At 37.9% G+C, this 27914-nt stretch overlaps 2 protein-coding genes across 4 annotated transcripts; one reads left to right on the top strand and one right to left on the bottom strand.

The window, feature by feature from the left end:
* Positions 1 to 45: 45 nt before the first annotated feature.
* LOC139967994 (E3 ubiquitin-protein ligase RNF103-like) lies at positions 46 to 6924 on the top strand. Of its 2 annotated transcripts, none has more exons than XM_071972257.1 (5): positions 46 to 328; positions 2299 to 2562; positions 2889 to 3031; positions 3867 to 3982; positions 4303 to 6924. In XM_071972257.1, exons 1-5 carry the CDS (start codon positions 280 to 282, stop codon positions 6092 to 6094), a joined length of 2364 nt encoding a protein of 787 aa, XP_071828358.1. In that variant the 5' UTR covers positions 46 to 279; the 3' UTR covers positions 6095 to 6924. The 2 variants fall into 2 exon arrangements, with proteins under 2 accessions (XP_071828358.1, XP_071828359.1); XM_071972258.1 differs by having other exon boundaries at positions 49 to 223.
* LOC139967992 (uncharacterized) lies at positions 6274 to 26762 on the bottom strand. 2 transcript variants are annotated; one of them, XR_011793204.1, is made up of 12 exons: positions 26321 to 26762; positions 24967 to 25073; positions 21796 to 23368; positions 20953 to 21040; positions 20259 to 20343; positions 19470 to 19613; positions 18732 to 18799; positions 17493 to 17651; positions 16931 to 17079; positions 16017 to 16129; positions 7531 to 15882; positions 6274 to 7251 (listed from the first exon to the last, which is right to left on the bottom strand). XR_011793204.1 is itself a non-coding variant. In XM_071972256.1 (11 exons), the coding sequence occupies exons 2-11, from the start codon at positions 25055 to 25057 to the stop codon at positions 14633 to 14635; spliced, it is 3720 nt and encodes a 1239-aa protein (XP_071828357.1). In that variant the 5' UTR covers positions 25058 to 25073; positions 26321 to 26762; the 3' UTR covers positions 7293 to 14632. The 2 variants fall into 2 exon arrangements, 1 of the variants encoding a protein (XP_071828357.1); XM_071972256.1 differs by lacking the exon at positions 6274 to 7251 and having other exon boundaries at positions 7293 to 15882.
* Positions 26763 to 27914: the final 1152 nt, after the last annotated feature.

The following is a 27914-nucleotide window of genomic DNA, read 5'->3' as shown; positions in this document are numbered from 1 at the left end:
CCTTTGACCTTAGCGCCACTAGAAAATAAACAAGCTCGCTGAGCTACGAACGTACGTAGTATACCCTGAAGAAAGACCGACACGTAAGCCTATGTAGGCCTAGGCTATTGTGAAAGGCAACATACTCAGGCGAAGCCTATTATTACGAAACAGAAAGGCGGAGTTGCTACAGCAGAAAAGGAGTTTCAAAGTTCACTGCTGACAATCAATGGAATAGTGTATGGTGAGAAGACTTAATAGTTCTTTTATGTAGTTTTTTTGCGAGATTATTGCTTGATAATGCCAAACTCTAGACGCTTTGCAGGCTCTTCCAGACTCCGGCCTACAGGTTATATTCGTATATACATTCGATTGAATATGGTTAGGGACAGTAGTCGTACCAGCATTAAGTTACTAATACTGTGTTAGACTATCATTACTACAGGTTATCCCCGAGGATAGGAAGAGCAATAAAACTATTATATATATCTTACACGATGTGGACCTCCGTTACTTCTGTGGATGTACACATCCCTATAAAATAGCTGAGATTTCACACTCTGCTTAAAAATAACAGCCTTTACAACTAAAGTTTACTGTGTTTATACTCCTTTACAATACATAGTAAACCTGTGGTTTTTGCCACAGGTGGATGTCATACTAGTAGGATGTATACATCAACTTTGTCTTGTGTAGAACTCTTTTGTGAATGTTTATTATATACCTATTTTACAGGAGTTATACATTGAACTTTAGGACACGTGCAAATTTAAACAAAACTATCATTAGCTTAAGTATGTACAAATTACCTATGTCAGCCTGGTGTAATCTGGTCAATATTTGACCGAAACACGTAGGTGAAGGATAAGTGTAAATCAGGGGAATGTTTTGGTCGGACATTTATGCTCTTAGCATAGTAATTCTACAGTACGCCATCCATAAATGATAAAGTTAGGTCAAAGGAGTCAATGGAGACCACGTGAAAGAGATTGTATCAAGTGGTTCAGTGTCATAGATTACTCACAGTTGCTGGCAAAAGTTAATTTACAGACTGTGCCTAGACAAGACTCATTCGTTAATAGATATTATCCATAGAAGGTTTCCGTTTCACAGCTTTTACAACTTTGTTGACTAATTAACTGGATCCATTAATAGTTTAACAGTCACAACTCACAAGATGAGAACTAGCCTATCAACATAAATGGTAGAAAAATTAAGACATACTGGTGACTTGTGTGCCTCCTAGCTGTGAGTACTTTGTGGCAGACTTTTTTAATCATACTATTAAACCCACAGGTACCGTATTTATTACAGCCTGTCTTTAAAATGTTTCCTAAGGATGTGATTATTAATGAAACTTTTGGCCCAAGTGCACACGTAAAAAGGTAAATAAATAAGAAAGGATATTCAATGAGAATGCATAGAAGCCTAGCTGTTATGTGAGTTGCATTATTATTCTCTTTCACACTCCCAATGATCACTGGTTAACTCAATATTGTAAAAAAAAATTATTGTTACCCTGCAATTGAAACTTTAACAATTTTATTAAGGGCTAAATGTGTACTAAATTTAAAAACTTAATTTTGTATCTTGCATTCCATTTTTCTACTTGATGCCATACAAAGTCTATAAACAAAGCAGTAACGATTTCATTGCTTTGATAGTCATAACTATAGAATGTCCACAGTGGACATAAACATTAGAACCACTACACAAAATGTGACAGGTCTCTCTCCACTATTTTACATAGTATGGGCAAAGTTATGAATATTCAGTATTAGTTACATAGTTTCACCTAATTATCTTCACCCTTAGCTAGGAAATATCCTTAGAAAATGTTCTTGTTTGAAAAGGATGTATGCATAGGAGTGAGTGTGTTCTCTCGTTCATGGAAATGTACTTTCTATCGAATCCATCCTTAAACCCTAAGTGTGATCTCATCGCCTCTAACAAGCCAACTCAATCTCTCTGCTTTCAACATGCTAAACTCCTTATTGAGCCTCGCTTCGAATTCAATGGATGTGGTCTTGCATTTTCTAGAATTTGCCCTCGTTTATGGAATTCCATGCCACATCAACTCAGACATTGCCACTCACTGTACAGTTACAAGAAACAGCTTAAAACCTTTCTCTTTCAAGGCGCTTTCTGAAGTGTTCCACGATATCAGCGCTTTATAAATACTGATTGATGATGATGAAGTGTGATAATAGGGTGATAGTTGGAGCAAATTCATTTCAGTAGAAATGAGTAAAATTGAGACTCTGAGATTTCATGTACAATGTTTCAACACTGTTTCCTCTGCTTAAATTGTTTGCACAGGTCTCCATACAGATTCAGTAGCAGTCATGTTGCTACACCTGTTCGTGAAGGTGGCCTTACTCTTGCTCTATCTGGTATTCCTGATAGTGCTACTGAGGTTGTTGGATCTGTCTGCCTGGTACGAGACCGGTTTCCTAGCCACTCAGCTTGTGGATCCACTCTCCTTAAGTGTGAGGAAACTCAAACTCCTAATAGAGAGCAGAGGATTAGCCTACGAAGGAATTCTGGAAAGGGAAGAACTTATAAAGTTAGCAGAAAACTCTGGTAGGTCTTGAACCGATTTTTTTGTATGCTTTATAGTTTTAATATTATAAATATGGTTGCTATCATAGTTCTCCCAAGGCTATTTTTTTTAATGGATATTCTAACAGTAGACAATGTGATACATGGGAGAGAGATTACTTCTAAACACTGTTAGTTGAAAACACCATCTCGAAAATCTTAAATCTCTAGATATTGTTTTTTTAAATGTAAACCATTTTAACCAGATAAACCCTTCTTTACTCCAAAAATGGATCATAGCAATTGGTCCGTGGGTTTGGTCTTTACTTTCCTATGATAACATTGTTGTTGATTTATTTCTCCTATAGGTGACATTGCCAATGCTGACTTCAGCCTTTTGGAACGGAAATCTGTGATAGATGCAAAACAGCAGAAATCTGAAGAGTTTACTGGTCGAGCTCATTTCTTAGAGGAAGTAGAAGATAAAAAAGACAGTGTCTGGTTGATTCAGGTTAATATCTCTTGAAAATTTAAATATGGATGGCAGTGATTTCTCTATATTGTCTTTTAATAAATGTGTATGTGTCAAGACAACCCACAATATACCAAAACGAAGGGTCAGCGTGGAAAACAGCTGTCCCACTGACCGTTTGTTAGGTCAAAGTCTTGAAGCAACTGGTTGTGTTTGCAGATGTAAAGTAACTGCTGCCAGAGACGCTTGAACACAAAGTATAAATATATTGCTCTGTATGTCATATTAATGTCAGAGACGACATGTAAACTCTTGATCTGTAATCTGTAACTCTTCAAAAGTAATATCAACACTTTCCGATAGACCTACCACACTTCCATAGCAGATATGCCTAGCCTTCTTGCATTCAAGAATCAGGTCGGAAAGTCGTTCTTGGCAGTGCTATTGGTGAGGAGTAAAATGTCATAGAGTTCACATAGAATGTTGCATAAAATGAACTGAGTCTGTTCAAAAGTGGAATCAAGTTATGAATGGTTGTATTAAAGCTGCAATTTTTCAGTTTTGGTTTAGTTTGTTGATATTCTTTATACCAGACCATGTAATGTTGAAAACAGAACTGGATACTCAACTCATACCTTCCTGCCCCCCCCCCCATCTAAGTAATCAATGTGGTCAAAATCATTGGGATGTTTGTAATTAGATAGTTGCATATAGCTAAGTTCGGTAGAGAAAAAAAAAATGGTCCCACAAGATTTAACATTATGTTTTATTTTCTCATTCTCAAGCCTGTGAGGTTGGGTAATGTAGACTTTTTTCATTCTTCTGTGCTCATATATTATTCATTTTGCTTTTTTTGGCTCTTTTATATCTGTAGGTGGTCCCTGGTGCCGGATTACCACTTCTTGGCTCCTCAACATGGAAAAGCGTCATTCAGAAAGTCTCCATCTTTGGGATAAGAACGGGAATCTTCGTCTGTGCGCGAGATATACGGTTCGTTTTTGTGGATATTTTTCTTTGCTTTAATATAGTAAGATAAAGGCAGAAATGTGATTAATAGATGTCCATTTATTTGGGACAGTTGTGAAAATAATAGAGAGAGAAACATGTTTCTAATTGTAACAGAATGTCCCCTGCTATGGTTTTATACCTTCATTCATATAAATTGCAACAATTTGGTTTAGGTTTGGACAAAAACTTGGATATCCCCCCCCCACCTCCCCCCCCCATCTGCTCCTCAACTATGACTTTCTTTAAAGTTTTGACATCAATCCAATTTCCTCTCTTGATAAATATCATATCCATCCTTTCAGGTTCTGTCGACAGAAAGGTTGGTCGAAACCGTTTGTTTTACTGGCGATGCCCGACGGACATCAGTACAAAGACCGCGTGTTGATGCGTCAGCTGTCCGCTCCCGCACAGGCTCCGGCAGTGGTCGACTGGGTGAATCAGCAACTATCTTCAAAACTGATGGAAATCGAGGACGAGAAGGAGCTCTGCGACCACTGGCTGGAATTTAAATCGGAAGAAGAGATTCAACAGAGCGTCCGAGCTGTCATCTTCACCGATAGAGAAAAGCCCTCCATTATCTTCTCGGCCCTCAGCATGAGGTACAGCGGACGTATAAAATTTGGTTACTATCGGAAAGGGAGCGCCAAGTGCATCCATTTTAAACCGGACTCGAAAACCCACCTACTGATCTCGACGTCCACGGGCGTACAGAGATACGGACTGAGGAAAGGAGAATTTTTAAACTACGACGCCCTAAACCTGTATCTTCATACCCTGGTCCCGGAGATAAATGATGTCTTCATAATTTCGTTCGTCATAGTGAACATGTTCTGCTGCATGGATCTGTTTCTGACTTCGGGAGGTCTAGCGAAAATACTCTTATGCTTCTTCTGGCAGTTAGCCAAGTTAAACCTGCTGTTCATTTTACTATGGCTTCCCTTGCAATGGACGTTTCAACTCTCGGTCATTGCGCCACTCTCGAATGTATTCTGGTGGTCGATTCAAGTCCTGTGTCAGACGGGAGTCGCCGGTCAGCTCCGTCAGGATTGGTTGCTCCATTCTCAACATTGGGGAATCGTCTGCTGTCTCTTCGGTCTGTACTGCTTCGTCTGCGGCTGGTTTGTGAAGAAATGTCGCCCTCAGTCACAGGAGGACAATCTATCGAGCGTAGACTGGATGCGACTGATCTTTCACCAATGGCACCTCTTTATGATCCGGCCCAGAAATATATGGCAGCAAGGTGGGCCACAGATCTCTACCAGCCTAGAGGAAGGCCTGGATTTATTCCTCGAGAGGACCACGCCCGACCTTTGGCTCCACCCCATCATCACGGGAGAATACGTTCACAACCTACCCCAGTGGAAGTACGGAGGCTTTAGGAAGTCACAAGATGAAAAGTACTGTTTCAAGCATCTCTGTGGTAGTTGTCAGGAATCATGGCAGAAATTTTTCTGTATGAAGACCGAGGCAGACCGACAGGAGAGATTTGAGAAATCTTGCGAGGAAATACGGCAGATGTTTACGGAACGACAATCCAAGAAGGAGAAAGCCGAGATCCACGGGGCTCAAGGCATAAAGGACAAAGAATTTTATGAAGTGTTTGAAGATGGTCACAACAAGGAAACCAAGATTGTGGAAATGCAACCTACAAAGGGGTCAAAGGTCACTGAAAATAGTACTAATTTATCCGAAGAGAAGTTTTGCGGAGTGTGTCTGGATCTCATCTGTCATATCGAGGAAGGGGAAAGTGGAAAGGCAATCGTTGTGAAGGAACCAGCAAATTTACACCACCAGGATGTTGGTCATGGTATCACAGCAACAGATATCTGGTCGGAGGAAAGCACCCAGGAAGAGAACCACACTTCAGGAAACCAGTATGATGCGTGGCCAGAAGAAATGTTGAAAAGTTTAGAATGCGCCATATGCCTGGAGGGGTACGTCCTGGGGAGTCACCTCTGCGGTCTCCCCTGCGGTCATGCATTTCACTTTGACTGCGTGAAAGTCTGGCTCTGCGGGGGCAAGCATTGTTGCCCGACGTGTAGATGGCCGGCATTCAAGAAGAAGCCGAGTAAGTTATCAAAGTATAAAGAGTAATGAAGTGTTCAGTATCGTATTGTCTCTGTAAAATGTTAGCGATTCACTTCTTTTAAACAAAGCTCCAAATGTTATCATAATGCACTAGATCTATCACACGATTTGGTTTGAAGAATTAAAGGTCGGGGTGAAAGTCAATATCCATTTGCGCTTGTTTTAAAGTCAGGTGTGATAAGCTCCATTTTCTTGATCACGATTTTTAGACAGTTTCTGGCAGGACCTCATCTCGTCCATTGATAGAAAAACTAGAAATTAGTTTGCATCAACATGTTGTGATTCTACTTGTGTCCCCATCCTTTCCACCCCACCCCTCCCCCCACAAAATTTCAATATCTTGCATATTTCATTTTGAAAAGTATGATCACTGCAAAATAAAATAAGGTTTAGGTGTCACTCTTTTATTTTTTCTTAAGCTGTGATTGACTAGTGTAATCCTACTCAGAAAATCACACATGCCTCTTGAAACTATTTTCTTAAAGACCATAGATTCATAGCACAAACTTTTTCGAGCCTTTTCACATAGGAAACCTGACGTACCAGTTTTGCATTTAAAACAAGATATGGTACTAACACAAAGATACTGTTTTCATCATGGATTAACATAAATTCAACTATTTGGTTATTAGAGGTGTTAAATGTTCCTTAGTGAATATCATTTCTTACAGTTATTAATGATTAAGATGCTCTTGTTTCTCCCAACAACTTTGAGAAAGGTATTTAAGTCAATAGTTTATAATTAGGTATAAAATCATGCATATATTATGATGATTTAGATTTTGGTGGAGTAAATTTGAATTATGCAAAACAAGAATACAAATTAAATCTTCAAACATGATGTGTCATCTTCTCATTGTTTTTATATGTTTTAATTAGCAGCAACAATCAAAAGTTTATTTTACAATACAGACACGCAGACTGTTTGGCTGGTATTCTGTAATTTCTTTCACAAAAAAAAAAAACAGACAACAGCTTGTTGCACACTTCTGTACAATTCAGAATCTGTGTGATTAATTTCTGCAGGTGATATTAACTTGCTCTCAAATCAAATGTTTGAAAAGGGATCAGTTTGAACCTCTGCAAAGTCCCTTTATAAATCCTTATGCTCGAGTTGGTAACCTATGTATGATGTCATTCATTGTAGCCACCTTCCCTCTCTCCTCCCCCACCCCCCCCCCAAACCTCCCCTTTGGTTTCTATCATTTCATACTTGTCAACTTGCCTGGGCAGGCACCCTATGAATATGTCAATTCATGACATTTATTCTTTGCGCCTTACACTCTCCAATACCCCACCCACTAATATACGGTTTTCATGTTATTTAATACTCGTTTAATACTTGTTAACCCAGCAATAGATTTATTCCTCTGTTGGATTTTCATAATTATAGTAAAAGGAGACATTAACCCAAATTACAAAAGCACTTCATCAACATGTACAAGAACTGCGAAATGAAACAAGGAGGGGGGTGGAGGGGGGTGGTGGAATGGAGAGGAAGGGGTGGTTCTGTTTGTTTTGTTCTTTTGGTTCTCTTTTCTAATTGTAAAGTTCTGTATTTTTTCAGGGAGTGTCACTACCCGACAATGTGGCAGATATCACAGATTTAATGTTTCTTCACAGGCAAGGCTGAAGACTTGATCACGTCTAATTATGACATTCGTCTCTAACGAACATCTAATTTACATTCCTTGTGTCTGGTTTTCACTCGTTCGCCCTTGCAGTAGATTCTGTTGGAAGACTTCCTGCATTTCACTGACATGTATGTCACCAATTCAACATTGTGTTCTAACAGGTCTTAATATTCCAAAATGGCACCTTAATCTTCAATACTTTGGAAAATAACTACTTGAATTTATCCAACTGTTTCATTTGAAGGATGATGTCTTATGTCAAGAATTGTTACCAACACTGGTCGAAGAACAAAACAAAGAAAGAAAGAAAAAGGAATTTTCTTTTCGTCTTTTAATTTCTGGCAAAAGATTCTGTAACAAATATAAAAGTTAATCACACGACCTTCCCTCCAAGGTCATTCTGACCAAATATTTCTTTTTTTTTCCTTCTCAAATTTAAGTATCCATTCTGAGAAAGATTCTTTGCTAAAGTTACTCCTAAACTGACTTTACCCAAACTTTTCCTCCTTAATCAAAGACTGGTTCGAAACTACTAGCTTTGAGGCACTAATTCATTAAGGTACTGGTACTTTACACAGACATATCGAATGTGACCACCAATTGACTAGCAGTCATATTTAGCACTTAACATCTCTGCAATGCAAAAGATGGAAGCATGAAATACACTCTGTATGTAGCAATGGCTTGTTGTATTAATATAACATACTGCATACTATTGCTTTCAGGGAAGGAAAAAACCCAAAGTCAATATATTTTGTTTTAAACAGGCAATTACAAGTAAAACAGTACAGTATAGACAAACAACTAGAGCACCAATGGTGCAGAAGCTCATACCTTTTCGAGCTTAAAAATGTATGGCCCACAAAACCAATTTTGGGCCCATGAGGGATACCCCCCGCCCCCTCCGTTAGCAGAACCCTGGCCACACCACTGGCTATAATTCTAAGTTTTCCCCTTTAAATCCTATTTTACCCACTCTCTCAGACAATACCACTGACCTACCCTATTAAACTTTCTCCTCTCTACCTTAGCAGAAATAACTTCACAAGCACTCCCTACAAGACATAACTTCACAAGCTGCCTACATACCTCAGGCTCAAAGACTTCTAAGAATTGGCAAGTGCTGATTGGCTATAGGGCTCTCATGCTTACAGTTCAACAGTTAATAACAACTCCCAGTCCTGCTTTAATCCCACTAACAGCCTCTTCAGAGCTTAACCACAAATGTAAACAAACACTGCAGAGATTGGGAGACAAATTAAAGGAGCTTTGGCAAAAAGTGAAGGCTCAGATTTTTTTTAAACAATGGGGATTAATTGTAATTAACTTTTGACCAAAAATTTTTAGGCATCACCTTATTCATACACAATCCAACAATCATCAGTTCAACTTTGAATATGATCCATCAAAATCTTGAGGAGATTGAGATATTTGAAAATATTACAAAGAATGACCCCCGATGACCCCCTGAATGACATTTGACCCCAATTTTCCGAACACCCCTCGTAACTCTCATCCCGAGGAATATTCTGACCAAGTTTCATTATAATTGGCCATACACTGTACGAACAGGAGCAATTTGAAAATATAGGGCCGCGGCCCGGGCCACAAAAGACCCCTAGTTGATCTTTGATCTCAAATTCATGAACACCCTGAAGGTAAAACTACCATAGTACTATCGTGACAAACCCTCAACATTGTACCATGGAATCTGTAGGAGAAGAAGCATTTTGCGTATTTCCACAAAATTGCCCATTACGGCCCACAGGTGACCTTTGACCCCAAATTTTGGACCATCTCTGATGGCCCTATACCCAATGGTCCTTGTGTCCAAGTTTCATGAAATTCCATCAAACACTGTGCGAGTGGCAGCGGTTTTACCAATTGTTGACGGATAGAGTGATAGACGCTGCACTGTAACAATAGCTCACACCAGCATGCTGGTATGAGCTAAAAACAAGAGCTGAACAGGCACTATAGTTCCTTGCTTAGTGGAATATTACAGTGTTGTAAATCATCACCCAACCATCATAATAATTATACCTACATGTACCAGCTATTAACCAACAACTGTGTACTAAGCTTGGCTACAATCCAACTTCATGTTGCAGAGTTTTGCAATGTCAAGATTTTCATGTTTGACCCCATAACCTCATTAAGGTCAGTGTCACTACAAGACATCTACATTGCAAGTATGACAAATATCCATCACTTCCATTGTTGAGTTATCACTGACCCAAGCAAGTCTCACAGACACACACACGCATACATACACACGCCAACCTGACTGCATAGGTTCCTCCGAAAAACCATTCAGATACAGGTGACATCGAAGGTTTGGGAAATATCAATTTTTATTTATTTCTTTGAAAACAAGTTCCTACATATTAATTCAAGATTCAAAGCTATTTCAAGCTGCTTCAATTCCATGTTCTAGATTTTCTCTCCTCATTTTGGGGGACAGGTAGAAGAATTCTGACAGAGAACTATGGGATGGGAGAGGCAGTGGGGGGGGGGGTACCCTTGTGTTCTGTATTAGAGCTTCCACTCTGAGTCTACAACTCTGCTAATTATTCATCAAACTCAGTCTTTAATGAAATGTCTGGACTCTGGGGAAAGAAAGTCTCATTATCAATCCCAAAATATGGTGATTTTACTTGACTACTTAACAAAAATATTAACCTTGTACATTTGTGCACAGTATATATGTATATGGTCTAAAACAGGGATCCTGAATAGCTGTCCTGTGACAGATTTCAATCAAGCACACAAATCGAGTGAACAGACCATGAACCTAATTGAGCAACATATCATATTCAAAACAATTCACTAAAATGCAAACAATTTTTTTTGGAATAACTTAAAACAAGAGTTAAGTTTGTTTCTTCATCCATACTTGTCACTTGTTGGGAGAAGAATGAACCTTTAAATGGCAGTGAAACAACCACACAGCAAAACTGCAGTGTAGTTTCGATGATGCAGCTACTAAATAAGCTTATATGAATGTAACTCACTAGGCTGTAGGGTATAGCCAGGATGAACAACATACTTAAATCTAAGTAGTACAGCAAAAAGCATTGAGATATAACAAACAATATTCACATTGGCAGCTGATGACCGAGATGGACACACTTAAGTCAATGGCGATTTGGTCGAGACTTCTGATTCTTATCTACGGATGCCCTTATGCTTATTTCCAATTGCCAACTAAATATGAGATTGGTCCAAACTTCTCTTCTTGAGATATCGTGTTTACAAGGTTTTCACAATTTGGCCCCAGGTAACACCAAATGACCTTTGACCTTCACCAAAAACAATGGGGATCTTGAACTCAACGTGTCACAACAACATACTAAATATGAGATTGGTCCAAGCTTCCCTTCTTGAGATATCGTGTTTACAAGGTTTTCACAACTTGACCCCTGGTTACCCCCAAATGGCCTTTGACCGTGCCCAAAACAAGAAGCTTCTTCTTACCAAATATAAGATTGGTCCAAGCTTCCCTTCTGGAGATATTGTGTTTACAAGCAAGGCATCACACACACACACACATACTCAACCACCTGCATGACTACAAAGGTTAGGATTATCATCGAAACCAAAAATACTTTTACAACCACCGATGCAGATGTCAATGTGAAACATTTAGTAAACAATAATATTGCCTCTTATGACATTCTTACATAGCTCAAACTATCTTATCTAATTAATGACACAGTTTCTTCAGGTTATGCGTTCCACATACCATTCACTCATTGGTAAAGAGTTCCATATCCTGGACGGTGTGCTTCCTGCATGATAGTTTATTGTAACCAGTCTATGATTCATCTGGCACCTTGCAAACATCGACTTCAGTTTAAATTTTTCCATTCGGAATCCTTCAATTTCATATTGCATTGCGACTCAAAAACTGCCAATATTCTTATTTCCAGTTGACCACTTGTAAAACTGTGTATTATTGTATCTTGAAACTTTCAGTTTACGTTAAGATTGGAAGAAGTCCAAGTTTTTTTCTCTCTTTTTCCCATCTACCACGGAGTAAATCTCTGAGATATTGTTCTTAAGTCCAGCTGATCTTCATCTCCACGATCTTGTCTCCATTATTATATCGTCGTGACAACTGGCAGTCCGACAAAAACTTGCAATTTAGACGTTGGACTTCAAAGTCAGATTAGCATATTCAAGATGAGATTTCATAACACTTTGCTTATAACAAAAACAATAATAATAACATAAAACCAAGCAAACGCAAACAAACATATTAAACACAAACTGAAGTCAATTCTTTTTTAAAGTAACTATAACAATTCAAAAACTTTGAAAAAAAAGGGAACAACCTCCCTGTCAAATGTCTGAATAATAGTTTTTGGTATTTGCCTGGCAGACTTTCTAGCTGCAGTCATATCATTACTTAAAACATGTATGTGCCTGTCTTTGTAGGAACCAAAAAGAAACATGGACTAGATAACATGGGTCAACAGAAATGAATAGAAAATATACAAAAAAAACAGTTTAAAACTATGCATAAATAATCTCTGGTTATAAAATTACTATTAATACAGAGAATGATCGGTGCACCTATCCAACTTCATCACTTGTTTCATTATTGCGATTTCAAACGTTGACATTTATTGTGTTTGAAGAGTGAACGGTGTCATATTCTGTCACGTCATTGATTCCCAACATCTCTAGACCTAGACTGTCACAGTTTTACTCAATTGCTCCAAAAGTGCCAGTGCTTTAAAAAAATCCACTGGCTAAAATGAAGTTCTCATTGGCATTTGCCTGAATTACAAACACACATCAGTGACTGTACTGGGGTTTTTGAGAGCAGCCCAATATTATTTGCTATTCAATAAGCAGTTATGTACATCACTTGTGCTAGGTACTGATATCATGCACATTGACTGACCATTGCTAACCGCCTTGTGTGTTTAAATTCTTAATTTTTACTGGCAGAAAATTGCCAGTGTTTTTTCCTTCCACTGGCAAATGGCGATTAACTGGCAATTAGCGAGAATTTTGAGGCCTGACGTCATCATATTAACTTTGTTTCTTTCAATAATGGATTGATTAAATAATTTGGGTGGAGCATGTCGTTTTTTTTTTTCCAGCTAACATCATCAGTTTTAACTTCTGATTACAATTGTTTTATGAGGTTTGCATTATTAGATAAAGAACACTGAATGAATAACTATTACGGTGAGTCGTCCTGTCCCGCTTCGACAGAATTAAATGGCGCATTGATGAGAATAGCTCCGCAAGAAGTGATCAACTTTCGACAAGTTTATGAAAATATTACCAAAGAGAAAAAATTGCACACTGACTTATAGCACACTTTTGTAGAACAATTTCCTGGACGAATTTCAATTTTTCAAAAACACCCTCTTGAGAGATCTTTCAGGTTAGAGCCATGGATTTTCCATCTTAGGAATTTGGGTTTGCATTCTGGTCAGATATATGGAAAGGACTCAAAGGAGTTAGCAATCCATGGCAAAATTTGAGCTAGTCTATTGATAAATTTGTGTATTTAATACAGCATGCAAAACCAATGGAACTCAAATTTATTTAAAAGGATAATTAAAGACACAAATTAAATTTGGATATGTTGTGATATAATAATCAGCAGTTATTTTTACGACGCTTAAGCGACCACAAATGTGGGGGAAACCCGTAAGGGCTTATGTATTACAACTTACACGTAGGGTGGCTTCCAATTATACATTTTAACACAAATTTGTAATCTTTCAGTTTAGAAAGCCATTTCAGATGGGAAAACCATAGATTGCTCTTGGATGAGCCCGGAACCTCCCGATTGCTAAGCCTCATTGCTTCAAATGAATAAACACACTAATCTAAGTTCAGTTTATAACAACAACAAGAAATAAAACTTTTCAACAAAAAAGTTTGAAGAGTGGGTGTATCCAAGCAACCAACTTCCGAAAAGAACAGACAACAATGTCCAAAGTTATTAACATAGACTGGCACTCAGTGATTTCTTGCCACACTTTAAATTAAGAGGTACCTAAACAAGAGTTCTGACCATTGTTGACACCAAAGGATCAACAGGGTTTTCTTGCACTTATTTGGACATACACATCAAATTTATCAATATTTTACTTTTACCAGTTTTCCAAACCTTTCACCTCTGCTGATATCAAGTCATATCTAACCTCCACACCATCTATAGTACTTCTATATATATATATATATATCTAATGTGGATTCAACATACTACGTACAAAGTTCATACAAGCTTTTCTCTTTGGCGTTATCGTGTTTACAAGGTTTTCAGACTTTGACCTTTGGTGACCTTTGATGTAGAAAGAATGAAAAAGTACTGTTCTTAGATCCTTCACTGCATCACATAAAGATTCCTTTAACCTTTGCAATGAACAGAGAAGTTTTAAAGGTGCAACATTTCTACACACCGTGTAGCATTTTGCTAGTATGGATGAATGCGTTGGCTTACTCGACATCCTTTCTGATTATTAATCTAGGGGGCACGATATCTGCAAACTGAAAACAATAACTGAAAACTATAAAAATTTCAACTAGTATTTTGATCCCCTCTCTAAAACTCAGAAAACTTTCCCTGTGAAAATAAATAGACTCTGAAATATATAATACCTCCTTTAATGGAAGCATAATGCATACCTGAAGGCCTCGAATACAGCATCACCACTACCCTTAATACTTTATTCTTACGCTCTTGTTTCATCACTTAACTTAGGACTCAGTCTATAGCACAAACGTGGTGCCCCTTATAATACCCTACCCCATCTGGCATGTTCTTCTATTTTCCCATCGTATCACCTTGACAACCAGCAAAAATGTTGTTGGCCAAGATTCCACTTCAACACAGTACTAGAAACCTTTAAATGTGAAGGGACATAATAGCCATCTTTCATCAACTTTTGTTATTTACCTCATTCCATGGAGTCGAATTTGCAGAATGCCACAGATGTCCCCGGCCGAAGCGTCTCCTCTCGGCCAAGGATCGCTGAGCCATAATTTCGACTGCGCTCAAGGCACATTCAGTGTCCTCTTCCTCTTGAAAGACCATGAGTGTCTGATTGCTCCAAGGTGTCTGACACACCACCAACGATTCGCCGGCTTCCCCATTTCGCTGCCCTACAAGTGTCTGGGACACAGCATTCCCACCGCCTCTCTGCATGTTTTGCTGGAAGCCAGAAGGATTATTTGATGCCTGGTCCTGCTGATGAACATGACCTGTGGAGTTGAGGTCACCCCAGATCAGAGGTACATCTTCGTCCGTCTCGCTATCCGAATCGGAGGTGTCCTCCAGGACGATCACATCATCGTCGGCTTGAATGATCGCACCACTAACTCTCCCTATGGTGACATTGTTATTATCATTGCCTGAGCAAACCTCAAATGTCCTTGTCGCTTGACTGATATTCATCTCGAAACGTTCTCGTTGGCCCCTCAACGAGTTCTCGTTCATGCGACGTTTCAGAGCGCTAGGATACAGTAGAGGTGGAGGATTTGTAATGAGTTCATCGTCCCAAATTTCAGTTGCCTCATCTTTGACATTTGCTGAGGATTCATTTTCTCTTGCCTGCTGCTCCCTATTGACCTGTTCGGGGACATGGTGGCCCTCCTTGGGTGCTTGATGGTCCATCTTAGATACATGATGGCCACGTCTAGGCACATGATGACCCTGCTTGGTTTCCTGATGACCCTGTTTAATACGCTCAGGGTTATCCTGCTTTGAAATACAATCGTCTCTCACTTCTCGGACTGCATCTTTCTCCTTTGGTAAATGACCTGAGACCTTGTTAACAGTAGTCTCCAAGTCCCACCAATCAAATGCCTCTCTGTTGTCGGAGGCAGCAGTTTTATTCCTCTCCTCGATCCCAGATCCCATTGTTTGTGATTTTACATCATCATTTGCATGATCTCTTCCCCGAGAGGAGCATCTGACTTTAGTCGAGAGGTACGTGGCTTTCATACTGTCGTTGTAAGGAGAGAGAGTTGGAGACGGTGATTTTGGTTCGCTTTTACCGACATCGATTACCGGACTTTCTTCACTGATTCCACTCTCAGAGGTTGAAGATCTCTCCTTTTCAGTTTTCGATCCATCATTAGACTGTGAGGCGTCATCCTTTTCTTTGTTATCCTTGCTTGTACTTGAATCTGTAAAATAAAGAATAAAACGGACGTAGGAAAAGTTTTGATTGGGAAGGGTTTGAAAAGTCCTACTGCAGCCCTCATGTTAATAGATTAGCGACTAGTGTGAGATGTTGAGCAGTAGAATAGACAGATCTTACCTTCAGAGTCAGCTGGTTCATTGGACCTGTTCACCGCTGGCTCGGCTGCAGTTGAACTCCTGGGTAGTGTCTCTGAGTGTAGTAGAATTTCTAGGAAAATCTCTTTGACAGTTCTGATGTAAAGAAATAAACAATCACATTATTATGTCAGCAGAGGAAAAGTGAAAGATTTATTTCAAACTGTTGTTTGAAATTCAACCATTGGGGACTTAGAAAAAAAACAGGGACTCATAGCATCATGTTATGACTTTTGGAAATACAGATAAAATTGGGGGTAGAAATAAACCTTGGTGATTGCTCTATCAAGTTAACATATTTTGAAATATCCAAGGCTTGTAGTCTCCTGTGTTTCCGAGTCTGAGAATGAAAAAGTGCTCAAGTGTTGAAGTGTTGAAACATGTTCACATGTCACCAACAAAACCATACTGAACATGGTCTATAACCATCAATGTTTTCAACTCAAGGACAGTATCTGGTCTTCTGTTTGTATAACAATTCTTTAAAGAGATGAACAAACCAAACCATGCAGGTCAACAATTGTGGCCACATTCTATTCGTTCGAATTCTGAGACAGTATATGACCCTCTGTTTGTATGGATGCACTAAGAGAAGAAACATTTACACAGGTCGCAAACAATACCAAACAGAATACTGCCTGTGACGACCCAGTTTTCTCTGAAATAGTATCTGACACTCTGTTCCTACGACAGTGCTGAAGTAATGAATTATTGACATACAGTAAAGAGTTCCAGTGATGTCAGCTGCAACTTCTATTGCTACGCAATGGTAAACCTACATTGTTGTCAACAAACTCATTATTTAATCATTTCTTGTTTTTCAATTTTGTTAACATAAATTTGTTTCAGTTATTGAGCCATTTTTTTTTTTCAAAGCATAAATGAAAGCGAACTCACTGTGATCTCTTGCCAAAGATTTGGCCTCGTACAGCCTCTAAAAGATTCTTCCACTTTTTCTCAGGGTAGCAAGGTCCAATCTCCTTCATTACTACCTTCAGGCATTTTGCGAAAGACATCTCTGTGACTTCAGCATTATGATTTGTGCCCTGTTAACACATAAACAAATTTTGCATTACAAAAGTCTTAAAGCTGCATTGCGCCACAATCTGGTGGTAGGTTATGCAATCTTTGAAAAGAGAAGGTCGTCAAAAATCAAATATTCTTGGAGCTTTCTGATTGGACTTGACTACCACAATAATCACGTTCCACTTCACACCAGACAGTCAAACAAGTTACTAGTAATGCTATATGTATAAAAATGCCATCAAGTAATGTATTTGTGTTAAGACGAGCAAAAAGATCCTAAGATATTCTAAACCAGTTGTAATTCCAATCCCCCCCCCCCAATTCTCAAAACTATGATAGGCTAGGCCTACAAACATCAGCAATTGAAGTGTGGAAGGCTAAGCTACTTGTTTTTTCCAATCTTTCTTGAAATAAACAAATTAAAGACACTTACCTTTTCATTGAAAATGATCCACTTATTTGTTAACAAGGAGATTAATTCCTCCAGCATCACCTTGGTGGGACACGGCAGAACAGAGAAACCAAACAACAGACGACCCAAAAATCTGCAATAAGACAGACCTATCTTCTCTGTGTGAGCACCGGTGAAAGCCTGAAGGAGAGAGTGAGATGGAGAAAGATATATTGATGCAAGGATGCTTGGATTGTAAGACCAGGAATGCAGCAACAGGAACACCTCTTTCCACAGAGCTTGGTAGGTATTTTTTTTTTACCCCACTGTAGGCACAGTTGAGGTCGTTCAAACCTGTTGGAATTATTCATGGATAATTAATATACATAAATGAATATATTCAAACAAACTAAAAAAAAAAATCTGAATTAGTTAGTTTCAAACTGGTAAGAAATGTTTCAAACTGGTGAGATATTGTCAGCAGAGGCCTTCATGACAGAACAAAATGGAACATAAAGTTCCCAAACCTTTCGAGAATACATTATTAAGACAACATGCACCAGCCTTTCCATGCTAATATTAATAAATAAATTTGACAAGAATATGGACAGGAGCAAGGAAGTTTGTGTGCTATTTGGTTAATAAATAAAACATAAGAAGCTAATTCACTTCAAAAGAATCTATAATGACCGTTAATAAATAATCCTTGCGTATAATTGTACAAAGTTCCTCTATTGAATTTTAATGAAGGTTCCCTTAGCAGTAAAAATGTTTGGCATATGTGATGGCATGAAAGAATTTTAAATGATTCTGGCAAAACATGAAGTTTGTAGAGTGCTCTATCTCAATCAAGAAAAGAACACTTATCTTTGATTTTTATATTTTTTATTATTTTTATTTAGCATAACTGAAATACTACATGTTAGATTTATGGGATTTTGTGACACCAAGTGCTGAAAGATCTTGTACCGGTTGCTTTCCACTAGAATAGCCCTAAGTTTTGTAGATTACTGGACTGCATTTACCTGAATGACTAAAACGGTGGAATAGCAATGATCTATTTAAATATCATATACTTACGACTTTGAGAGAAAAAACGTTTCACACGACAAGAATATGTCTGTAAGGTTTGACTTCCTCCTGATTTACTTTGCCACCAATAAAACCAAACAACTTGAAAGATCCTTTAATCTCACATTTGAACATGATTATTATGCAGTTTTACACTTAAAATCTTTCTTCTTTTTTTTTTGTATTTACTTATTTCTTGAGCAAACTTACCTGAATATGTTTAGCTTCAACCAACTTCAGAGCAGACTTCAACTCTTTCTCAAAGTTCTTGATAATACCTGAAAGAAAATAACAAATGAAAACTTTATAGAACAAGATATCCTTTGACTCTGAGCATTTACAGATTAATCAGTCTGCTAAGTACATCTGCCATTGGAGCATTCACTGAATGCGATGTTTATCTCTTGCACCTTTACCATTGTTTGAAGTGTAGGGGCACCTGGGAGTTTCACCTCCCCCCTTCCTCCCGAATCCAGAATGTCAGGACCCAATCACAACATTCTGAATGGAATCCTGAGTATGGTGGGGGAGGGGGTGTCCTAACAAACCCCCTCATATGGTGCTGAGATTAAGATATTGTTACACAACTGAGCATTATTCCTGCAGCTGTATCAACTCAAATGCTACTTTTGACTAGAATGTTGGAGAAATAAACAATGTTCACATCGATAATCACAATGATAAACAATGTTCATATTGATATTTGATAACAATGTTCACATTGATAACAATGTTCACATTAATAAACAATGTTCACATTGTAAAACAATGTTCACATTGATAAACAATGATACAATCACAATGATAAACAATGTTCACAATTAATTACATCAAATGCATTTCATCATTTCCATCAAATACATAATCCAGCCAGAAAAGACTGTTTGTTGGATTTGTTTCTCTATTTCCCAAAGTTTATTGCATATTTACTTCAAAACTGATACTTACTGGAGAGCTTTTGGAGTAGAGTGATAAACTCTCTCTGGTAGTCGTCATCCTCTGCCGTTTCTTCTACGGCTTGTAAGATGACTTCTTCCAGGACTATCGCTACCTCCTGTGGTTTATCTTCAAATACCAGGAAAGAGTCGGACACTGTGATATGGAGAGAAAATTGGAAAAAATGAAAATCATTACTTCTATATTTTCAAAACAGGACCTTGGAATTATCGGTAAAGCAGTGCGGTATCAAGATTATTTTCAAAGGCCTTAGTTTTGACTATGATAAGCTCATATTGCACTACTGTTCAACTTGGGTATCAAAATTATTAAATAATTGCAAATGTGCGAAACAAATCTAACCCTCCTGGCATTTTTCGGTCAAAGATAGCGAATTTCTTTTTTATTCTGAAAAGTTTTGGTCATACAGAGAGTTTGTTTACATTAATATTGATCCCATAAGAGCCCCAAGCAACACAGATTAGAAAACAAACAAAAAAGTTTCCTTGAAAGATTGGAATAAAACTTTAAGCAGATAAGCTACAATGGCTGCATTCTCTTTGCTAAGGAATATTACATTGAGGTCATCAATTTAAGGCAAATGTTAATTATTATACGCAAACTTACCAGTGAGTACCTGTAAGCACTCAAGACCATAGTAAGCATGTCTGTGTAATTTATATTGTGATACATGCAGATAATCACTTTGGAATACCCAAATTTATAAATATGCTCGATAAAATTGGTATCAATGCTCCATATAAAACAAATAATGTTGTAATACCAAACTATAACACTTACTATCAATAATAATTTCCAGGAGTTGGTCAGTTACATCTTCAGGCAGGCGGGGTTTACCAGCTTGGGCGCCTCCCGATTTTAAAACCTGAAAGAAAAAATAATAACTGTAACAGAAATCTGATGTCTATTTGCTGTCCTAAGAATCTTAACAAAGTTTGAAGAAACTGGTTGTGTTTGAACAATAATAATACTTTAATAATGCAATCAAACCAATGCCCACTTTATATAAAACTTCATGAAATCAAGTCTCAAAGAATACTGTCCATTAGCATGCATGTAATCACACTTTTTAAATTTGTGATACCCCGCCTGCCTCTTTTCCCCTGCCAGAACATCCCCCCTCCCTCTCCCTTCCCCTATCTGGTAACAGGATATCTGAAAGACAAGACATTGCTTGCAATTACCTCTAACAGAGCAAGAGGCCCTTGCTCAAACCCTGCCTTCAAACAAATTAAGATATCCTCCTTTTTTGTTACATTTTGGCAACTAGTCTTGAAGACTAAAACAAAACATTCTTAATAATATTATTTTTATTCCGACATAAAAACCCATCTTCATGTCGTTGAATCAGATGTTTTCAGATTGTTTTCACTACCATCGAAACATGAATATTACTGATACAACCATCCCAAGATCCATTGTGTTTGACAAAAGTAACCGATAAGCAGGGAGATTCAAAGATATTGAAATGCACCTTTTTCACTTTTCGAACCACTTTGAACTTGCGCCATTCATATTCATTGGTCCTCTCTGCATCAGACAGTTTCCCACTTGGTTGAATCCTGCAATGAAATGACACAAGTGTACACTTTAATACCAATGATGAAAAGTTTTTAAAATCATATTTTCTATATAGTGCATAGATGTGAAACTAACACCACCATCTGGGGAGGGGAAAGTGGATTTCGACATAATTTATGGTAAAATGATTAGTACATTTCACTGCTTTAGGCAAACTCCAAGAAGAGTCAATTTTCCCATTATTATTATTATTTATTTTTTTGGGGGTTAATTTTTCAGTTCAGAAAAGAGGGGAGGTGAATTTGGAGGAATGTCAGCTCCGATACCTGCGTCATTATGAGTCATAACTTGAGTCGCCCATTCACCAAAATTATTAGATTGGCAGGCCTACATAAACAGGGCGTGACCTCCCCCTACTTTTTTTAACCCCACATAAAAAATAAAGTAGTTTATAGTATTTAGTAGTTATTAGCACAAATCTGCATGAAGACCGACCATCTAGACCAAATTTGTTGTCTAAAATGCCACAAAAATGCACCATTTCACATATAACATTTTAAACTGATTCTGGGAGAGCATTCTCAGGACCACACCAGCTTCCTTTTTAAACCCTGGATCCACCCATAAAATGAATCATGGATTAGTGGCATATTTTCTCCCATGAAAACACTACAGTGACTTGATCATACCTGAAAATGGAGTGACCACTTATTACTCAGTCAACGATCCCACTCTACAAATTAAGATGAATATGCAGAGTTGGTGACTTTAACTTAAAAGCAGACTTTTTGTTTACCTAGTTGATACGATCCCTCTACCGCCATCCTGTGATGGGCCTCCTCTCCTGTTGTCCTGTCCTGCTCCTCTCACTGATATCACTGGGGCCTGTGTCCTCCCCGCTCGATCGTCTGTTCCACGGACCACGGTGAAGGATGTCGTAGGCATCTCTGACAGGGGGTTTCTGTTATTTCTTATAGCTGGTTTGTTTACAGTCATCTCAGGGAACCCCGGACTCCCTTCCCTAGAGGTCTTCAAATCCGTCTGGATTGGAGATCCTTGTCTGGCATTTTCAAACGTTGACCTAGCTAATGCACCTCCTGTGATACCAGTACTTGACCCTTGACCTTGCTGAGGGTATTCAGTAGGATTACTTGTAGTTGTTGTTAAAGACCCAAGCGGTTTATGCCTTCCAATATCTGGGTTGACCAGTGAGTCATCAGTTATACCTATATCGTTACATTGGATACTGCCCTGGCCAGTTCCCCCAGCATCATCAGAATGTTCTTCTTGAATGTTAAACCCAGATGACCAGGATGTTGCCTGGTTATCGAGTCCGATCCAGGAATGGCTTTTAGGACCTCGTTCTCTTATTCTGTCGTTTTGCTTTTGAGGCACGAAAGGTACAGCTGTTGCAGACAGCCTATTGCTCTGTTGACTTATCTTGCTGCCACAAAACATAATTTCTGGTTCTGGAGGGGTGTGATGCCCTACCATTGGTTTCTCTGATATCAACTGGCCCCCCTTGGGAGGTACGGATATTAACAGGTTCTCTTGCTGAATACCTGTCACAGTGTAGTCGATGTTTCTCTTATTTCTATCTAAGGAGGATCTTTGCGAGCTGCCTCTCCCTGCATTCTCGTTAAGTATTATAGGTTTATTTCCAGTTATAATGGTTGTGTTGGCAGAGTCGGTGAGGGGCTGTTTGCTTTGATCGTTGCCGACATTGTGAAGATCAATTCTCCCGAGTCCAGTTGTCATCTGTTCAGATGAAGTATTCCTTTGACTCTGGTTTCTATCTGATCCTTTCACCCTAACAATTGTGTCGTCTGTCAAGTTTTCTTTATCGGAGGAAGGAGACATGGATCCCAATAAGCTCACGACTTTCCTCTTGTCCCTTGTGCTATCGTCCTCGGATCTGTTAGAGTCTTTCAAGAGAGTAAAACCGAGTTCCTCTCTTTGTATTTCTTCCATGGAATCGATGGCATCCTCCTCCTCGGCGTGACTACTATACTCTTCCTCGTCGCTGGAGTCGACACTACTCCCATCTCCTCCGTCTGATAAAACCGGGATGGAATCACGATAGTTGTAAGCGCCCTTTCTTTGGTCGCCACTATCACCACTGTCATCATCGTCATCATTCTCCTCGTCCTGACTGCTATCTTCGTCCTCGCTGAATGTATCCTCTGCGGCATCTTCAAAATTTGGCCGGTCCTTCGATAAACTTTTCTGACCGGGCTGGAGAGTCGATGACATGAGACTTGCTGGTGTAACCAACTGTTTAGCTGGAAGCTTTGGCTTCTGGAAATTAACAGCCAGCTGAAAGTGACCCCCAAGCTTCTTGCCGTGCGATTGGCGAGTCTCTGTCGATTCTATGAACAAATATGACGAAAGGATGAAAATAAAATGTCTTACTGAACCTTCTCAACTATCTTTCATTGTACACATCAAACCAATTCCTAAATTATTGCAGTAACAACATTTGTGTGGGAGTACTCTGTAAGTATTGCTAACGTTTTCTTTGCCAATAAACTGCTCGATTTGGAGGGGGTTTGTTTTCAAGGTATTGAAGTTTGGTTGTGACATGGTGACACAAATTGAAAACAAACAATACAGTAGGTTTCAAAAGTTTAATTATATAATAATTATATAATAATTAAATAATAATTAATCATAATTATATATTAATTATATAATAATTATTATCATACAGTTTTAAGAGGTTAATACCAAAGAGACTAAATTATCCTTTAATATCCTTTATTATCCTTTCATTGCATTTGATCAAAGTGACAAATAACTTGTGTACTCTTTACACTGCAAACACACTAACACAGCCTGAACATAGCTGTGAGTACCAATTAATCCTTTTTTTGGTCAATGTGAGGGGACAAAGTAGTTGACTGCAATGACTTAATAAGTAAACATCCTGTGTGGAATGTGAATAAGATGGATTCCTTTTTTTTGCTCTTCACACTTTCTCAGTAACTGCTGTGCTGTTTTCTTGATGTCTTATCCTCTCAACTTAAGATTCACACCTCAACTTAATTGTCAATAAGATAAACAACCATTTTATTTCAGGACTAGTAAGCTGCCTGTGGTTTCCTTTCAGGCTTTCACATAATGTTTGTTATTTAGTAGGAAGATTAAGTTAGAAAAGCTATTGTCCATTGAGTGGTTTAATTTCCAAACAATGACAAGTAGCATTGGGAATAACTTATCTGGTATCCCAAAATGCTATTCATCTCAAAATGTTATTCAAAATGGGCAAATTGCTATGCAAGTTTACAGAGAAAGTTCAGAGCCTGGACTTCAAATTGCTTTACAAAATTTGAAGACTGAATTGTTCCCAGTATAGTTGGATGAAGAAATTTTGCAGTAGCACCCATTTTTTTTCTATGACAAACCTTACTTCAAAGAAGTGTTCCAAAGCACTTGCAATGACAGTCTTTTTGAGCAGTATGAATATCACATCATTATTAAAATAAAGGTGAGGAACTGTTTGTACTGTCAGTATGAGTGCTTTAAAAAATGATATCAGGGGAGACTATAGGGTGGTAATTGGCATTGCAGAATTGTCCCAACTGGCTGGCAGTTCACAGAAAAAGTTGTTGTAAAGGGCTTTCTTTTGCAAAACAAAAAAACCCTGTTATGGACTTATGGTAACTTACAAATTTAATGTTCTGTCTAATTTTACTCTATTCATTTTTAGATTGTCCAATTTAGCTGTCTGTCCATATGTCTCTTTTAAATTATGTGTTCTTACTATTCTTCTTTTTTTTGGCAGTTAACCTCTGAAGAATATGCTGCTAGGATGTCTGGCCCTTTCACTTGGTAAACAAAAATTTCCCAAAGTTAAAGGTAATGGAAGCAAAATGGATTCTGTACACAGAAGAAGTTAACTTAGAAGCATATATAAACTGTATACAAACCATACGTATGTAATAAAACATAAACAACAGACACTTACTTTTGACTCTTCCAGGCTGAATGCTATTCCAAGAGTTCAGAGAATAGGAACCATCCTCTATTTGCAAGGTCAATCCACGGCCCATCGCCATGTTTATACAAGTTTATCTGAAAAGGTTCAGTAAATAAGACATCTGGTTGATTAAACTGACTTTCTTGAAGTTGGTACAAAAATTAAGACTAGTAAAAAAGACTTGATGCAGGCTTGTTCCTAAATGTGTCTTTTACAAAGTGACATTAAATGACAATGTATTTTAGCATGTCCAGGTCAAGCCATCACTATACTAGTAACATTCTTCATGTCACCTTCCTTGCATCGGCTTGACAGCAATTTCTTTTTTTTTAAAGACAACCAAGATCAAATTTGGTCTTTGTCCTGTGCACAACTAGTCGTATATACATCAAATTCAGATTGCATTGTAACTACATATTGCATTGTAACTACATATTCCCAAACATATAAAATGACAAAATGTTGTATGCATATGATCCACCTACATGAGAAGTTCACTGGCACGAAGCTTGCGTTCTTTTCACCATTAAACCTAAACAGCTCCCCTACTTGACTGTGTATATATTGGTCATTCTTTGTTATTTTGATGTTTTTTTGGACATTTCCAACATGCAAAAAGAAAGACCTTGTCATCCAAGTGATGATCAGAAAGAAACCTTACATGGTTTTTCAATTATGGTATTTGTATCACAAACATTGTGCACTGTACATAACTTAGTGAAGGGTACAACTTGAAAGAACAAAGTGGCTATTCTTACGACTGTTCGTGAGAATAATTTCCGATAACGCATGCGCAGTTGCTATTTTTATGACAGGAGTACTATTTTTTAGGACCAGGAGTAACAATAATTTCCGGTTAGGGTTAGTGTTAGGGCTAGGATTGGGGTTTAGGGTTAAAGTTAGGGTTAGGGCTAACCCTACTACATGCGCAGTGCGCATGCTTTATTTACTCTACTGCGCTTGAATTCGCCTTTGTCGTAAGAATAGTTTATAAATAATTGTTACGAATAGTCGTAAGAATAGCCACGGCCTTGAAAGAACTCACTGAGTGGGACTGAAAGCAGACCACAGACCACCTATGCCAATAACTTACTGTGCAAGTTTCGGCCGATTGTAGGCCTAGGGCCTAGGCCCAGAATTCTTAATTGGTACTGTTGTGTTACTAAGTGCTAGGCTAACTCAGGCCTAGGTTTAGTACTACTGTGGATTAATTACTAAGCTAGGATAGTCTAACCAAGCCGTCAGGCCTAGTAGTAGTATTAACATTTAACAAGTGTTACTGTTGTAACGTTTTCGCTAAGTTTGACCTTCCGAAGAAATACACAAGCATTTTGTTACCTACCTTTGTTCACTTGCTCACTTGAAAGCTTTGACCTTTCTGATGTACTGGCAAAACTATATATATAACTAAGACTATACAGCAAAACCAACTTTTAAACAGGATAGGAAGTCGTGTGTCGAGAGCTATTAGAAATAGAAGATATGACTGATCACCACCCCTTATTCTTACACTCCGTCGTTGGTCCTGTCTAACATTATGATTGACAACAACAACTAATATCCATTGTTATTCTAACGTTAGGCTAGACAGTATTAGCGTCGTACATGTATGTCTCTATGGTGAGAAAATTTACTAACAACGGTACAACTAATAACAGCGGGACCGTTTGCGTTTGTACTAGAGATATTCTGGAAAGCCATCAACGCAAGAATACTTGATTTGTCTGTGATAAGAAGAAATTTGACGGATGGGGGTAGTGGGGAGGGCAGGTGTAGTTTATGAGAAAAGTATCGCATACTACTTGAAATAATTTACTAATAGTTCATTCAAAGTTCAATGGCATGTAGTACCATTCTCTTGATATGACTAATGATGAGTTACTGAATACTTATAATCATATGGTTCTTTGTTCTTATGTCAACACATCACATTGTGTCAGTTGCTTCAAATGAGCTACTCGAATACCGGTACATGTTCAATAAACACATCATAATTATTTGAGTTCTCTCATGATTTGTACCACGTATCATTTCCTCGTTAATATTTTATATGAAGAAGATACAACACACACACATACACATATATACATATATATATGTATATATATATATATATATATATATATATATTAATATATATATATATATATTAATATATATATATATATATATATATATATATATATATATATATATATATTATTATTATTAGAGAAACCAGAGAAATAAGATATGACTCATAATTGACAAATAAGGAGTAAGTTTTAGAAAACATATTGGAAATTTTGGTTCCCCTGGGACCTTCGTCAGCAATACTTGGCAGTCGAATGAAAGTACAAAATGTAACACAATGAAAGTATGACGCTAGATTTTCTGAAACTTACTCCTTATTTGTCAATTATGAGTCATATCTTATTTTTCTTGTTTTCTCTAATAATATTTTCTTTTGGACTAACGTGGATTTTCGTTATATTATATATATATATATATATATATATATATATATATATATATATATAATGATAATAATATAAAAGCTTATAATTATAAGCACAACTACTACAGGAAACTGGTGTTGCAATGCTGTGCTAGAAAACAACTAAATAAATATCAAAGTAATGATACAAAAGTTAAACCTAGTCGAGATTCTGGCTGAAATCAGAACCATTGACAAATAAATAGTGTTTTAACTGCCTCTTAAAAAAGTAGCAGCATTTTGGACTTTTATAAGGCTGTCAGGAAGCTTATTCCACAAAAGGTCCAGCCTTTGCAAACGAGCGATACCCATACGAGGATTTAACTGGAGGCTCTTTTAATAACATATTTCTGCTACGGTCAGAGGTTACCAACATATCATGGATATATTTAGGACCCTGCAGTCGTCTAACATACTTAAACACAATCAATATTATTTTAAAGTACACCCTCTCCTTCAT

Source organism: Apostichopus japonicus, chromosome 5 (assembly GCF_037975245.1).
Source record: "Apostichopus japonicus isolate 1M-3 chromosome 5, ASM3797524v1, whole genome shotgun sequence".
In the NCBI taxonomy this organism is placed as follows: domain Eukaryota; kingdom Metazoa; phylum Echinodermata; class Holothuroidea; order Aspidochirotida; family Stichopodidae; genus Apostichopus; species Apostichopus japonicus.
The sequence above is the reverse complement of the archived record's forward strand: the minus strand, read 5'-3'. Positions and strand labels throughout refer to the sequence as shown.

Bases quoted from the DNA above. Each gene is read 5' to 3' on its own strand.
- LOC139967994 (XM_071972257.1), top strand. From the start codon at position 280: ATGCCAAACTCTAGACGCTTTGCAGGCTCTTCCAGACTCCGGCCTACA. The intron at 2,563-2,888 runs GTAGGTCTTGAA...TTTCTCCTATAG, and splicing joins AAAGTTAGCAGAAAACTCTG to GTGACATTGCCAATGCTGAC. The intron at 3,032-3,866 runs GTTAATATCTCT...TTATATCTGTAG, and splicing joins ACAGTGTCTGGTTGATTCAG to GTGGTCCCTGGTGCCGGATT.
- LOC139967992 (XM_071972256.1), bottom strand. From the start codon at position 25,057: ATGGCGATGGGCCGTGGATTGACCTTGCAAATAGAGGATGGTTCCTAT. The intron at 19,614-20,258 runs GTAAGTGTTATA...TCCATATCACAG, and splicing joins CCTGGAAATTATTATTGATA to TGTCCGACTCTTTCCTGGTA. The intron at 17,080-17,492 runs GTAAGTGTCTTT...ATGTGTTAACAG, and splicing joins GGATCATTTTCAATGAAAAG to GGCACAAATCATAATGCTGA.